Source organism: Budorcas taxicolor, chromosome 18 (genome assembly GCF_023091745.1).
Source record: "Budorcas taxicolor isolate Tak-1 chromosome 18, Takin1.1, whole genome shotgun sequence".
Lineage (NCBI taxonomy): Eukaryota > Metazoa > Chordata > Mammalia > Artiodactyla > Bovidae > Budorcas > Budorcas taxicolor.
In genome coordinates, this window is record NC_068927.1 from 9,173,029 (window position 1) to 9,188,427 (window position 15,399).

The 15,399-nt window shown below is 47.3% G+C and overlaps 1 protein-coding gene across 1 annotated transcript in view; it reads right to left on the reverse strand.

Annotated features, from left to right (window-relative positions):
* Positions 1–15,399, reverse strand: part of CDYL2 (chromodomain Y like 2) — a 160,691-nt gene that overhangs the window by 48,244 nt on the left and 97,048 nt on the right. Inside the window, exon 2 of the mRNA XM_052656274.1 lies at positions 4,053–4,641. Within this exon, the coding sequence (XP_052512234.1) occupies positions 4,053–4,641 (589 nt within the window). The remainder of the gene's footprint in view (positions 1–4,052; positions 4,642–15,399) is intronic.

Below are 15,399 nucleotides of genomic sequence, written 5' to 3' on the forward strand. Positions count from 1 at the left end.
CACTGAATCAGGCGGCGTCTGAGACACAGTGCCTGTGCTCCAAAAGACAGTCATCAGGACGCGAGGACGGTGATGCCCAAAATTCAGAGAAACGTGAACACGGGGCCACAGGGTCAGCGTCGACAGCGAAAACTCATCAGCTTCACGGAAACTGGGGGAACACCAGGCACCTGTGTGTTGTGTTTGGGGCTCAGAGTTGGCTCTGAGTCAGGGATGTGTCCACAGGTTAAAGGCTCATCTGAATCTGTCAAGTATTAATGCTTTGGGCTTCCCTGGTGGCTTAGGTGGTAAAGAATCTGCCTGCAATGCAGGAGACTGGGGTTCAATCCCTGGTCAGGAAGATCCCCTGGAGAAGGGGATTGCTACCCACTCCAGTATTCCTGCCTGGAAAAGCCTGGCAACGAGGAGGAGCCTGGTAGGCTACAGTCCATGGGGTCTCAAAGAATCAGACACAATTGATGCTTTGGCGTATTTTGATGAAACTGTGCTAACCAATTCTGGACCAGACTACAGGGGGAGTTCACTAATCCAACAGCTCTTCCGTATGGATGAAACAGGTTTGTTTTAGAAAAAAAGAGAGAGCGAAGAAGAGAGAGATGCCTGGTAGAGAGTGTATGAGCAAGAAGGAGAAGTTATTTCAGGTTTTAAACCTTTAAAGAACTAAATCACATTCCTACTTACAAGCTTAAAATTCAAGGAGTAATTCTGAATCTACCAACAAAGGACATGGACTATGAACCATTCATCATTACAACCAAACGCTTCCGTGAGAACTGCTGTATACACCATGGCTGTGAAAATTTTAAGCGTTTAAAAGACACAATCCACACTCCGCCCCCTGAGATTCATTGATGGACGTAGAGACCATTTTTAACAAGCTCCCAAAGGGACACTGAGGCAGATGGTATCTGGACCACAGAGCCATTTGTCATTACGGGAAAAGAATCAGAAGCAAAAGCCGTCCTGGGCCCCTGCATGCACTTCCAAACATTGCTGGAGAAACTGCTGTCTGAAACCAAAGCACCACCCGCTAGAGCCCCAATTTAGCACTTGTTCCCACAGCTCAGATCGGGGAAGTCAGCAGTAAATGAGTAACATGTTACATAAGTTGCTTTTCTGTATGCAGAACCTTAATTCACCAAAGAGAAGTTGAAATCATATAAAAAGCAACAGCCCTCCCCCAAAACAAATGCTGGGAAAGCGTGGCCAGGATCTCCCCATCTTCTGCCAGGCAAATATGAGGGCCCTCTGTGCTGAAAACCCTGTTGCCTCCTCTTTGTGCCCCTGGGGTTCTGGGTCAGTGGTGGATGTGGTCAGAGAAGGCGGGGCTGGGGAAAAGAGGGAAGAAGAACATTCAGGGTCCGTGCGGGCATGGACACTGGCTGTACCAAGGCTTCCCTCCGGCTGAAAACATAAGTGGAATCGTGTGTTGCTTGACTATACCTCTGACCCCCAGCTGGAAAGTTCTGGAACCACACAACCTCCTGTCTCGGGTCTTCTTCAAGAACTCCAAACCTCGCATTTTCTCTCTCTCTCTCTGGTGAGGATTCTGTCTTTTCCTCTTCCCAGTTACTCCAAGACCTGGATATGATGCTGTCTCTAACGAGAGTGTTAAAGGCTGACCAGGGCTTGGGCATTTATCGCCCCACTGACCACAGAAGACGTCAACCCAGGTGCAGAAAGGCGCACCGTCTCTAACAAGCACGCTATTCCTACCAGCGTGTCAGCCTCGGGAGTCTTCTCAACAACGACCTAGAGACACCCAGTTTCAACTCACTGGAGAGCAGCCTCCAAGTTTCAAAAGGCACAGCCCTAACCTATGCTTTTATGCCTTACCTCCAAGCACCTAGCATAGTGACCAACTCTTTCGAAGAACAGAAAAAACGTAAATTGACAGCTGATGCAAAACGTAACTGCCACCCCATTTTACCACAGAGCAGGTCCCCAAAATGCAGGAGAGCCACCAGGAGGTGCTTGTTAAAAACCCACCTTCTGGGCTCCACCCCAGACTTAGGAAATCAGACGCTATGGGACCTGCCTTTTAAGAAAGTGCCAGGGAATCTTACACACGACTTTGAGGACCACTGCCCTAGCCTTACGAGAACCTGAAGGACACCAATATTATAGGATGCGATTAAGCCAAAGGACCTTTTGGGGACACTCACAGCCAAACAAGAGAAAGGCACTTCCTCCTCTCTACGCAGGCGTGGGCCCAAGTGGAGTACAGAATGTTCAACACTGGGAATAAATAAGGCCAAGAAGAAATCAGAAACAAGAAAGGTCCAGAGAGGCACTCAATGTCAACAAGGCCTCCAGCAGGGCCGGCAGGCTTGTCCTCATCTGTCTCCCCCGGTGGCGGGGAACCGTGCCCCATCCTCAATCAGGTGGTATCGACCAGACCCGAGGACGGAGTGCACACAGCTGGTAGCCACGCCGCCTCTGGAAAGGGGCGCTGAAGGAAAAGCAAGCCTTTATCACAACCTCCACAGGCCTGGTGTCCCTCCACCCTGTGGTCTGGCGGCTGGAGTCAGCATACGGCCCTCCCTGACACTGGTCCCTCACCCCGCTCTAAGGGCGGCCCCCTCCTGAGCAGGGCAGGTGGGCGGGGTGCTGCTACCAGCCAGGGCGCCCGCAGTCACCGCCAAGCCCCTGGGCCTCCAGCCGAGGAGCCGCCAAGGCTCCCCTGCCCCAGACGGGGAATCCCTCCACTGCTGGCGACTGTCACGGGAACGTCAAACACCGGTGTTTGTGCCAGGCCTCATTCACACGAGCCCACTCCTCCCTGAGAGATGGATTTTTTAAAACAAACAGTTTTTCCATATGCTAGCAGGCAGAGTCATGTCAGCATCAGGGATCCCCAGACGGAAACGTGAGTCAATCTGGGGCAGAGACTGCTAAATCAATCCCGTTTGGGTGAAATTCCTCTCTCTGGAGAAACAGGGACCTCAAAAGCGGATTGCTCGGATTCCCCCCAGGGGATGCTCTTCCCAGCCACGCACACCCTGAGCGCCCTGAACTCTGACATCACTATCCCTGTAACGTGCCTTGTCACCCCATCCTTCCGGGAACTCTCCTAGCCCGCCCCACCTGCCTCTTGACACCCTCTGCCCACACGCACTCCAGTTCCACCCGGGGCATCGGAAGGCCCTACTGTGTTGGGCACAGGCCGTCCACACCCGTTGCAGGATTTCCTGACGTCCGAAGGCCTGGAGTCCTGGTGGCTAAAGAGAAAAATTCACCGCACAGGTATCTGAGAAATGAAGCAAGGCAGCTAACAGGTGCAGACTGCCCACCTGGAAGACGTGGCCGCTGAGGACTCAGTCAGGAAACCATCTGACTACGGAGGGAAAGTCAGACTCGAGAGCTTGAAAAACCTGGGTCACTGTCTCCTCTTTCCCCTGTTGTGCCTGTGGGGCCTTGGTCAGAGGGAGGGGGGATTCCAGCATCTTTGCTGGGTGACTTGCAAGAGCGGGCAAGTAGGCACCAAGCCAAAGGAGCCTGGGGGGCAGGTGTCCAGGCAGCCTCTGGGACCTAATACAGACCAGGGAGCTGATCATGTGTGTTAGCGAGAGATGGGGGCAGGGAGCTCCAGCTGAAGGGCCAGTTTGGGGAATTCCAAGTCCAAACTGGGTCTGAGAAAGAGGAGCAGCCCCCGGCCCAGACTCCACGTCTCTGGGCTATGGTGCTGGGTTCACAACGAGATTGAAAGCAAGGGCCCTGGGAGGCGTGTGAGCCCCAGAGAGACACTGGCCCCCGGGGACACGAATCTCAGGTCCTGGGGGTTAGGGACTCTGAGCTGCCCTCAGGGCAGGGCCTCCAGAGTGGTTACCATGGCCTCGGGTGTCCCCGAGGGCAGCTGGGGATGGTGGACCTGGGACTGGCCTTAGCCGGAGCATCAGTAGCTTGGCCTCCCCCACCTACATAGGCGTCCGGGACTGGTGTGGGCAAGGGATTGAGCCCGCAGGGCCCCAGGTGAGAGAGCCAGGGCAGGGGCCCTGTGTTTCCCCAGGCTGCCCGCAAAGCCCCATCCGAGAGGAAGAGCAGCCACGTACCCAGCCCATTCTCCGCCAGCGCCGCAGGGCTCCCGTCGCAGTCGCCCAGGTCCTGCTCGCCCACGTCGTTCAGATCCAGGTCGGGCTGGTGGGACCCATCTCCAAAGGGCCTCTCGTCCTTCTCGGAGCCGGCGTCCCCATTCTCCATGCCGTTCTGCGCCTTTTTCAGCGGCATGATTTGCAGGCCACTGGGGGTAGTCCTGTAAGACACCGTCTTGGCGGCCCGGTCCCCGCCTGCGGGGGGCTTGGCCGAATAGCCTTTCTTGGGCTTGGACAGGGAAGGGTTGACCCGCTTCCGTTTGTGGGAAGTCCCTTTGCTCTTGCTGGCGTCCGAGGGCCTGTGGGGGAGCTTCTCGACCGAGGGTCCTCGGCCGTCCCGCAGGAGCTTGGAGGCGCCGGGCTGCTTCCCCGACTTGAGCCTCTTGTCCTTAGCCAGGTGCAGCCCGTTGAACTCATCGATGAACTCCTCACAGTGCAGCAGGTGGTGCTCGGGCTCCCAAGTGTCCTCCGTGCTCCCGTAGCCTTTCCACCGGATCAGGTACTCCCATTTTCCCTTCTTGTTCTTCCTCTTGTCTACAATCCTTTCGACCTGGGATGCGGGAGGAGAATCAGGAAAGAGAGAGAGAAGGAAAAAATAAAAATCAAATCATTGCCAGGTCACAAGGACAACACAAGGACAGAGGTGTCTGTCCTGGCTACAGGGGCCAGGAGGTTGACCCTCCCAGGAGCCTTCGAGGCTGGTTTATTTCAGGAGATCGCTGAAGGGAACCAAAGGCACACACGTGGTTGTTTCCCATGACAACTGCATGATGTCACGCCTGGCTGGTTGCCTCTACCTGTTGGTCCAAGGCTTACTCTTTTTCTTTTTTAAAGATTGGGTGTGGACCATTTTTAAAATCTTCATTGAATTTGTTACAATATTGCTTCTGTTTTATGTTTTCTTTTTTTTTTTTGGCCCTGAGACATGTGAGATCTCAACTCCCAGGCAGGGATCGAACCGGCACCCCCTGAATTGGAAGGCAAAGTCTTGACCACTGGACCACCCAGGAAGTCCCCAAGGCTTACCCTAGCTCAAAATCACATTGTGAGTGTTCGCAGAAGGTCTTTATTCTTTCTGTGGCACAAAAGTGTAATCAGACTTTTAAAGACCAATTTGGTGTGGCTTTTCCACCCACTCTGCTAACGTGTCCTTACTTATCATAATACTAATGATTAGTAATGTTTTCTGGGCATGTGTGAGGAGGCAGATGCTACTAACTGCTGGGCACGGATGCTTTCACTTCATTTTCTCCGGACAATAACCCAATGCTGTGTTCCTCCTATCCCCACTTTACAGAGAGGAAAAGAGGCTGAGAGATTAAGTCAGTCAACTAAGTTCCAAACTGGTAAGAGCAGAACTGGGATATGAACCACTCTCAGCCCAGATTTATTTTCTCACTCACTGCAGCTACTGCTGCTAAGTCACTTCAGTAGTGTCCGACTCTGCGACCCCATAGACGGCAGCCCACCAGGCTCCCCCGTCCCTGGGATTCTCCAGGCAAGAACACTGGAGTGGGTTGCCATTTCCTTCTCCAATGCATGAAAGTGAAAAGTGAAAGTGAAGTCGCTCAGTCGTGTCCAACCCTCAGTGACCCCATGGACTGCAGCCTTCCAGGCTCCTCAGTCCATGGATTTTCCAGGCAAGAGTACTAGAGTGGGGTGCCATTGCCTTCTTAATCACTAGGCCATACCAAATCTCTCAACTATAAAAATCTTCCATATTGACCAAAACTGCTTGGAATCAGTGACGCCCAATGTCCCCCTAGTTGGCCCCCCTAGCTGCAACATTACAGGTACAACTGCCAAGCAAGGTGACGGTATATACCTTGCATAACCCCCCAGAATGTACATTATTACTAATCCATTTGATAAATGAGGAATTAAGTATGAGGCAACCGACCTACAATGCAGGGCTAGGGATGGTGGAAGTAAGATTCGAATGTAGATCTGGTTTTTAAGTCATGTACTACTATCTGCGTACCGTCAAAGGTAAGGGAATCTCTGTCTTCAAGTATTATCATGGGAAAGCACACTTAGAAAATGCCAGTCCCAAGGCTCATAACTGGTGAACGAGGTGAAGAGTATACAAGGGTTTATTTATTACTCTCTCAACTTTACTATAGGTTTGAAATTTTTTAACTAAAAAAACAAGAATGAAAATTTCCATTGCTCTACCAAAAAAAGAGCTAAATTTCAAAGGAAAAGTAAACTATTACATTCAAATGTTTATTACATTTCAGTGTCAACGTAATTTTCTAGGATGGAACTTTGACCCAATGAAAGTAATAAGTAAAGGATATGCTCTTGAAACTCATAGAAAAAAAAAAAAAAACCCAACAATATGAGAGGGGGAAAAGTGGTTACACTTAGAGCTGGTAACTGTTAAAGATGGGTAATAGGTAAACATGGGTTCATTTTCAACTGTTTATGTTTGTATATTAGAATTTTTATGTTTAAATTTTTCCATAATAAGAAGTGAAAATTTCTGAAAAGTGAACTTGTCTCCCAATATCTGGGTATAACAGAAGCTATGCAAAATAATTAAATGACTTTCATTGCTTTGCACTTAATAAATATCTTAACAGCTAGACCATATTGCCTTTTTATAATACTGCTTCTTCATAGACAATTTAAATTGTTTCCTTAATTGATTCATCTCAAATCAAATTGGCCTATTTCTATTAAAATTTGTTGCCTTCTAAAATGCGCTCTGAACATCTGTTTTGGATTGATTATATAATTTTTAGAAGTATCACACAAACTCTATAATAGCTTGAAAACGTAAAATCATGCCAAACTAATCAAACTTTCAATCTCTGAGTCAAGGAATGGGGTAGCTGGGTATTCATTTGTGATAATGTTGCAGAAAGTTGGGAGTGTTTGTGGAGGAGCCTGCAGCTTTGCACATTTGTAGGATTTTGAAGCGGAGAAAGCAATGGCACCCCACTCCAGTACTCTTGCCTGGAAAATCCCATGGACGGAGGAGCCTGGTAGGGTGCAGTCCATGGGGTCGCTAAGAGTAGGACACGACTGAAGCGACTTAGCAGCAGCAGCAGCAGGACTTTGAAGGGGAAACCCTCTGCAAGTTTACAGAGGGAGGAAAGCACACAAGCAGAATGCCACTGCTGGAAAGAGCAGCATTTTGGAGAAGGCCAGCCTAGGAGTGTCAGGAGGAAGCCCAGATATGTCTAAGGGCTATGAGTTAAGGCCACAAATGTGTGGGCATGGAGGTCTCCAGCTTCAGAAAGCATGTGCTTGACCTCCAGGATGGAGAAACTTCTTCCCCAGGATGAAGCAGAAAAACCATGCTAGACAAACAGCCAATACAATCGTTGGTAGGTAGGTGGATGGATGGATGGTTGAATGCATGAATGAACAGATGGGTGGATAATGGGATGGATGGAAAAATGGATGCTTGAATGAATGAATGAACAGATGGGTGGATAGTGGGATGGATGAATAGATGGATGGATGGAGAGATAAACAGATGGGAGGATAGTGAGATGGGCAGGTGATGGAAAGATATATAAATGGACAAATGACTAGATGGATGGGGGATGGGTGAAAAAGGCAGGCAGAGAGGTGAGTTTAGGAATAAATGGGTGGATGAATGGATGGCTCACACTCATCAAATGAGCTTAGTATAGTATTTAAGAATAGAGGCTATGGAGCAAGACTATCCGGTTTAAATCTTCTAAGGAGTTGTGTGTTCTTGATCAAGTTACTACATCTCTTTGGGCCTCAGATGACTTGCCTAGCAAGAGGGAAATAACGGCACCTACCACCTAGGGCAACCGTAGAGAATATACAGATAAGGTGTTTAGCATTCCAGGGTGAAGGTCACTTCACCTTGCATATCCTCCAGTGAATGCAAACCTGGGTAGTAGCTAAAGACAATGTGTCCCCACCCAGCAGAATAGACGTCCTGAGGGTAGTCAGCTCCTCCCTAGGAGAGTCCACCTGCTGAGGTAAGTCCTGAGTCAGGGAGATGCCACGCAGGGGAGAGCGGCTCAAAAAGCCTTTAGTCAGCAAGGGTGCAGTGTCTACACGGCTACTTGGGGCCACACTGGGAGAGCAGCTGGTTTTCTTCCCTCCTGGTTACTGGTTACTGGAGGATTCAGTCACAGTTGGCTTTATGGGGGACAGAAAGGCCACTGCTTCCACCTCTGGTCCTATCCAGAAAGCTACTGGGTGACTTGACAGTCATTTCTACTTAAGTTAACCCAATGCCAACAATGAGCAGTATTAGCAGGATCATTACTAGCCTGACATGCAGGAAAAAAACTATTGGCTCTTCCACTTTGTATATACGTGACCCTGGGCAAGTTGCCTAACCTCTCTGTGCCTCCCTGTCCCCATCCGTTAAACAGAAATAGTAATGGTAATAATAAGAGCTTCCCGCAAGGTTGTTGGGAGAATTAAAAGGAATGAGGTGTGATGAGAAAGTAAAGTGTCCTGAACATCAATCACAAAGCACTGCAAGATGAGTGGAACTGCTCTGAGAAGTACAAAACTTCAGGTGACAAGAGTGCTTTTAAATACATTTTTTTCTTCCACAGTTTACGCACTTTGTAAAAAAAAAAAACAAAAACAGTTTTTTGGTTTTTTTCCCAGGTTTAGAGAAGCAACTGCTTTTTCTGAAAGACCAAAATGCCCACGAGGCGCTCAGAGGAAATCTAGCCCCCAGACACCCCCTGAGACTTTGAATGCACCATCCCCTGGGACCTAATCTCCTTCTTTACATCCCCGTACAGGTTTTCTGACCCTCTTTTCCTCTTCTTCTCAGGAAAGCCTCACATAGAACCAGAAAGCTAATCTGTTCTGAGGATAACAAAAGCCCACATTATTTAGGACTTGAGTGTTAAATGACAGCAACATTCTCTCTGGAAAATCTCTTTCCCTGAAGCTCCCCCAGCCTCCTCCACTGTCCCTGACTCCTTGCACCTGTTGAAAACAGAGACCTGGGCCCCCAGGTGCTGGCAGCTCTGCTTCTGAATCCCCACCCTACCTGCACAGCCCTCCTCCAGTAGCTGAAACCTTCTAAACGGACACAGTTGTCAATCCCCTTAACCTGCAGTTACCTACCAATGCATGTTAAAGTCACTCAGTCGTGTCCATCTCTTTGTGACCCCCATGGACTTTACAGTCCATGGAATTCTCCAGGCCAGAATACTGGAGTGGGTAGCCTTTCCCGTCTCAGGGGATCTTCCCAACCCAGGCATCGAACCCAGGTCTCCCACATTGCAGGCAGATTCTTTACCAGCTGAGCCACAGGGGAAGCCCTACCTACAAATGCATGAACACTATTAAAAAAGCACGTACCCACACACCTGCCACCCTCTCTTTTCAAAGGTGAACAATCTGAGGCCCTGAACAATTCCTTGGAGTTCAACCAAATCATTAATGAACATTTCCCCTCTGTGATCCCTGCTGATACAGATGGTATTCTACTGCAGGTGGGGGCAGGGGCATTTTGAGGCAGCTATTACCAGCGCTGCAATGACAAGTGGACGGCTGCGTCATTAGGAACAGGATGATGCCAGTCACCTTCAGTGGTACCTGCTCAGTGAGCATGCCAGGAACTGTACTAAGAACTTATAAGGAGTCAGACTTTACCTTCCCACCCGAGCTTTCCCCTGAGGAGCATTCTCACCACTGACAGCTGAGGAAGTTGAGGCTCAGAGCAGGGAGATAACTTTCCCTCCATCCACGGTCAGCAGGCAGTCAGCCAAGAACGGAACCACAGTTCGTCTGACTCCTCGGCAGGAGTTCTTGGCCACTGGCTACACCTCACTGGTGGAAAGCCACTGGAACCAAGCCAGCAAGTTGCCAAGCACGTGGACCAGCAAAGCAAAGCGACGGGCACTGACGAAGAAGGCGGCTTCATGAAGTCGCTCACCCAACACTCTAATGAGTCCACACACAAGGCACCGCAGGCCCTGGCGAACCCGCAGACCGCCAGGACGGTGCCCACAGGCTGCGGGAAGCAGAGCGCTTCAGCGAGGCGGCACAGAGTCGGGGGAATAACCATGAAAAGTGCTCTGACGGTGGAGAGAAAGGGGCTGTGACAAGAACGGCTACTTCAAATCAGATGGGCAGGGAGGCTCCTCTGAGAAGGAACGGGACCTTCAGAGACGGAGAAAATCTGGACCCTGAGAGGCCTCTCCGGGCAGCAGGACAGCTGCTGCCCACGGGCAGGTGGGCCAGATCACAGCAGCGCCACCTTACACTCGCTCAGCATCGACCAAGCGCCAGCCACCGTTGCACACGATCGCTGCATAGCAGATTAACACTGTATATATTAACTCATTTCACCTTCAAAATACCCAAATGACGTAGGTAACTTTATCCTCTTTCTTATAGAAGGCAAAACTGAGGCACCCAGAGGTTAAAGACTTTGACCAAGACCCCACCTCTGTCAAGCAGTGGACAGCTAAGACTTGGTCAGGAATGTCTGAGCTCCAGACCCCGTGCTTTCAGTGATGACACCATATCCACTCCCCACCCTTACTCAGTGAGCCCAGCCTGACTGAGGCTGATGGTGTATCTGCAGCTGCTGATGCTCCCCCAACTCCTGCCAGGTCCCAGAAAACTTACAGCAGCTTTACATGGCTTAAAAGTGGCCTTCTAAAGAGAACTCTAATTTGAAAAGATACAAGCACCACGTGTTCATGGCTGCACTGTTTACAACAGCCAAGACATGGAAACAAATGTCCATCAACAGATTAATGGATAAAGTAGATGGAGACACTCACACACACACACAACGGAATATTACTCATCCATAAAAAAGAAAGAATGTCATTTGCAGCAACATGGATGGATGTTGAGATTATCACCCTAAGAGAAGAAAGTCATACCAAGACAAATATCATATGATATCAATTATATGTGGAATCTAAAATTAATAATACAAATTAATTTATTTACAAAACAAAAACAGACTCACAGACATAAAAAACAAATTTATGGTTACCTAAGGGGAAAGGTTGGAGAAGGCAATGGCACCCCACTCCAGTACTCTTGCCTGGAAAATCCCATGGACGGAGGAGCCTAGTAGGCTACAGTCCATGGGGTCGCTAACAGTCGGACACGACTGAGCGACTTCACTTTCACTTTTCACTTTCATGCATTGGAGAAGGAAATGGCAACCCACTCCAGTGTTCTTGCCTGGAGAATCCCAGGGACGGGGGAGCCTGGTGGGCTGCCGTCTCTGGGGTCGCACAGGGTCGGACACGACTGAAGCGACTTAGCAGCAGCAGCAGCAAGCAGAAAGGTGGGGAGGAGGGATAAATTCAGAGTTTGGAATTAGCAGATACACACTACTATAAATAAAACAGATAAACAACCAGGTCCTACTATATAACACAAACCCACAATGGAAAAGAATCTGAAAAAGAATATATACATATAAGTGAATCACCTTGCTGCACACTGGGAACTCACACAACATTGTAAATCAAGTGTACTTCAATAAAGAATAGTGGCCTCCTGAGTTTGTCTCTCCTGGGGTCCCCAGCACGCCATGTGGAACTCCCTCCCTTCCTGCTCCCATGCTCTGTCAGCTCAAAGGGAAACAGAACAATTATCAGTCATCTTCCCTCTCCCAGCTTCCCACCAAACCAAAAGAGTACGTAAAATGACAACTGCTCAGAAGTACAGGTTCAGATTGTCCAGACTCCTGAAAGAATGCTCCTCATACCAGGTGGGGTTGGATTGAGAAACTATGGGTTACTAGTACATCTTAACCTCTGAATGCAAAGAGCCAGGCCAAAAAGGAATAAAGGAAGGTGATGTCCACTTGGGCTCTCTGCCCACACCTGCACCAGAGCAGCCATCCCTGGACATTTCCAGAATCCTGGACCTCAGACCCAACAACCATGAGGGCCTCTCTATCTGCACCCTTTCAGTATCCTGGAACAACTGCCTTGGAGGTAGAATGGCACAGGCTCCCATCATCTGACATGGGGGATGAAGTCCTTGGGTTTCCCTGGTGGATCAGTGGTAAAGAATCTGCCTGCAATGCAGGAGACCAGGGTTCGATCCCTGGGTCGGGAGGATCCCCTGGAGGAGGGCATGGCAGCCCACTCCAGTGTTCTTGCCTGGAGAATCCCACGGACAGAGGAGCCTGGGGGCCTACAGTCCACAGGGTCACAGAGAGTCGGTCATGACGGACGTGACTGAGCAGGCAAGCAGACGTGAAGTCCTCGGGAAGAATTAAGATGGAATAAGTTCTGCAGACAACTAGGTATGGACTGCATCCGGGTTAGAAGACTGTGGTTGCTTCAGATGATCTCATCAGAGAATAAGGCAGTACCAACAGGCGGCATGTCCTCTTGGACTACACATGAACTACACTAAGGAAATAGAGGCAGAAATTCAGCTCAGAGCCATACGATTCAAGCTGGCTTCTGGGTGAGGGTCAGAATGGGGGGCTCAACAGCATCTAAGTGAGGAGAGGACCAAGACCAATTCCCACACCCACTCTGTTGGAAAACACTAAACCAGAGACTCCTCTTTGATCGAGAGCACACAGACAAAAGCTGGTAATGTATTTATAAAAACTTCTAAAACATACCAGAACATGATCATAACTAAAAATTCACAGTCACACTACACTAGAAGTACTACTGTATATTTTTGGATACCATTTGTGTTGTGATTTCAAAGACTATAGAAAATATGACCTCTTTTTTAAAAAGAGTGAGGAAAAAGGAAAAAGGATAAATGATGATGATGAAATCAATAGGTTGAGAAGGGAATTGAAATAAAGGAAGACTCATTTACATAAGAAAAAATGTAAGGAAGCTAAAGGAAAAAATGCCAGCAAAGAAATAAAATTCCCACTGGAACCAGGAAAGGACGGAGGCAACAAGCAGAAAATCAGATCTGTGATGTAGGCAACGTACTTGCAACAGTCTCCAAGAACGGAGAAGAGAAGGACACAGAGGCTTTTAAAGAAATGAGAGTAGACATACAGGAGGGTTAACAGAGATCCAAGAACTGTAAGCCTGGCAAAGAGGAAAAAATCAAAGTAAGACAAGAACACTAACAAGGAATAACAAGAGAGGTCTCTGTATCTTGAGTCTGCACGTCAAAAAAGGATCTCTTTGGGGGGAAGCAAAGGTTGAGAATACATCAACTTAATTTCTATTTTTGCAAACTTTCTTGGTTTCAAAAAATTAAACTCCCCACCTCACACCCCAGCCTTCCTCCATCCAAAATGGTACACAAGTTGAAAGCATAAATAATGTGAACTTAAGAAGTCTAAAACCAGTCAAGTGGACCTTCAGCTGAGAAGGGAGGAGGAAGACATTTTGTTCGTTAGGGCACAAAATAAACAATAAACCGTGTTTTAAAAAAAGAGTCTGGAGGATCTCGTAACGCCAGAAAATAAGATAGGGTTTAATCAATCAATAAACCCCAGCTGATGAGGAAATGCCAAAGAAGCCATCTGAAACTGAAAGTGCCCAGTGGCTGGAACAATTTGAAAAAAGCAAACAGGGATAATACTACATTTATAACCTAAAAGAATGAAACAAATACCCATGAGGTCACCTGATATAAATAAATGAATTAATTATCAGAATTGGTCACAGGCCAGATCTGGTCCAGGGTCTGTTTTTAAGAATTAAGATTCATTAGAACACACCACACCCACTCATTTATGTATTAACTATGGCTGCTTCATGCTATAAGAATACTTAGTTGTATAACAGAAACTGTGTGGCCCACAAAGACTAAAATAATTGCTATCTGGTCCACTGCACAAAATGTTTGCTGATTCTGAAATAAACAAGTGGAGGATAAGGGACAAACATTCCTCATAGAACAATTTGAAATAATAAATATAAAAGAATAGGGGAAATAGAAAAATCATCATTAGAGCACCACAGTAATAATTGCTACAAACAAGATGCACAGATGGATGCTAGAATTAGTGGGTAAAATTTTAAAGAGAAACAGAATATCTGCATAGCCTGAAAATATCTCCCCCAACTACCACAGCAGTTTTAACAGCCCTCCAATTAAACCCCCCCAAAGAAAGTACGCAAAGAAAAAAGAGTAACCATACAGTGCAGAAACCTGGCCCACATCAGTGATCAAGGGTACATCACCTGTGATAAATCGTGTTGATGTCACATATAGTCTGATCTGATTCACTGAGAAGAGCACTTATTCTCTGTGAAATAATCCCCTAAAACCCATAACCTATTGATTAAACATCAGACAAATCCAACCTGAGGGAACTCTACAACATACTTGACCAGTATCCTAGAAAAGTGTCAAGGTTACAAAATATAAAAAGACCAAAATATGGCCTTAGATCGGAGGTGACTGAGGAAGACTGCTAACTAAGTGCAACGTGGTATCCTGGACTGGATCCTGAAACAGAAAAAGACACTCACGGAAAACACGGCTGTGCTGCGCTCATTTGCTCAGTCGTGTCCGACTCTGTGACCTCATGGACTGTAGCCCTCTTGGCTCTTCTGTCCGTGGGGATTCTCCAGGAAACAATACTGGAGTGGGTAACCATTCCCTCCTCCGGGGATCTTTTCAACCCAGGAATTGAACCCAGGTCTCCCGCTTTGCAGGTAGATTCTTTACCATCTGAGCCACCAGGGAAGCCCAAGAATACTGGAGTGGGTAACCTATCCCTAAACTAGTGAAATCCTAAGATGGTCTGAAGGTTAGTTTACAGTGTAACACCAATGCTCATTTCTTAGCTGTTATAAACGCACATGGTGTAAGATGTAAATAATTATGAAAACTGGTTAAGGGGTATATGGAAACTCTGTAGTATAGATTTGTGAAAATCTATAATTATTTCAAGCCCGTTTTTAAGTACAATTGCAGGTTACACTAAAACTTAAAAAAGCATCCGAATAATGGTAACAACAATCATAAAACCTAACAATTTCAAGTACTCCTTATATACACTTATTCACTTACTGGTAAAAGTTAAAAGAAATAACAAAAATATATCAGGCAAGATCAAATTTTGTAAAGAATATCAAAGTAAAATGTGAGGAGCAAAAACGCATTAAATAGGAAGTTTTTTTTAATTCAAAAATACTAAATACATAATAGGCATGAATTTTTCTGTGTCAATAGCAGATTAAAAACTAACTTTTAAAAATTCATCAGAAAACTGGTAGAAATAATCTGAACTGAAAAACTTAAACTCAATACTTTCAGGCTAAAATAGATCAAGCCGATGAAAAACAGGGACGTAAAGACTCTGATGTATACATATGATGGTTGATCAAGTAAATATTGCATGTATTTGAATGAACACAAACTTTTA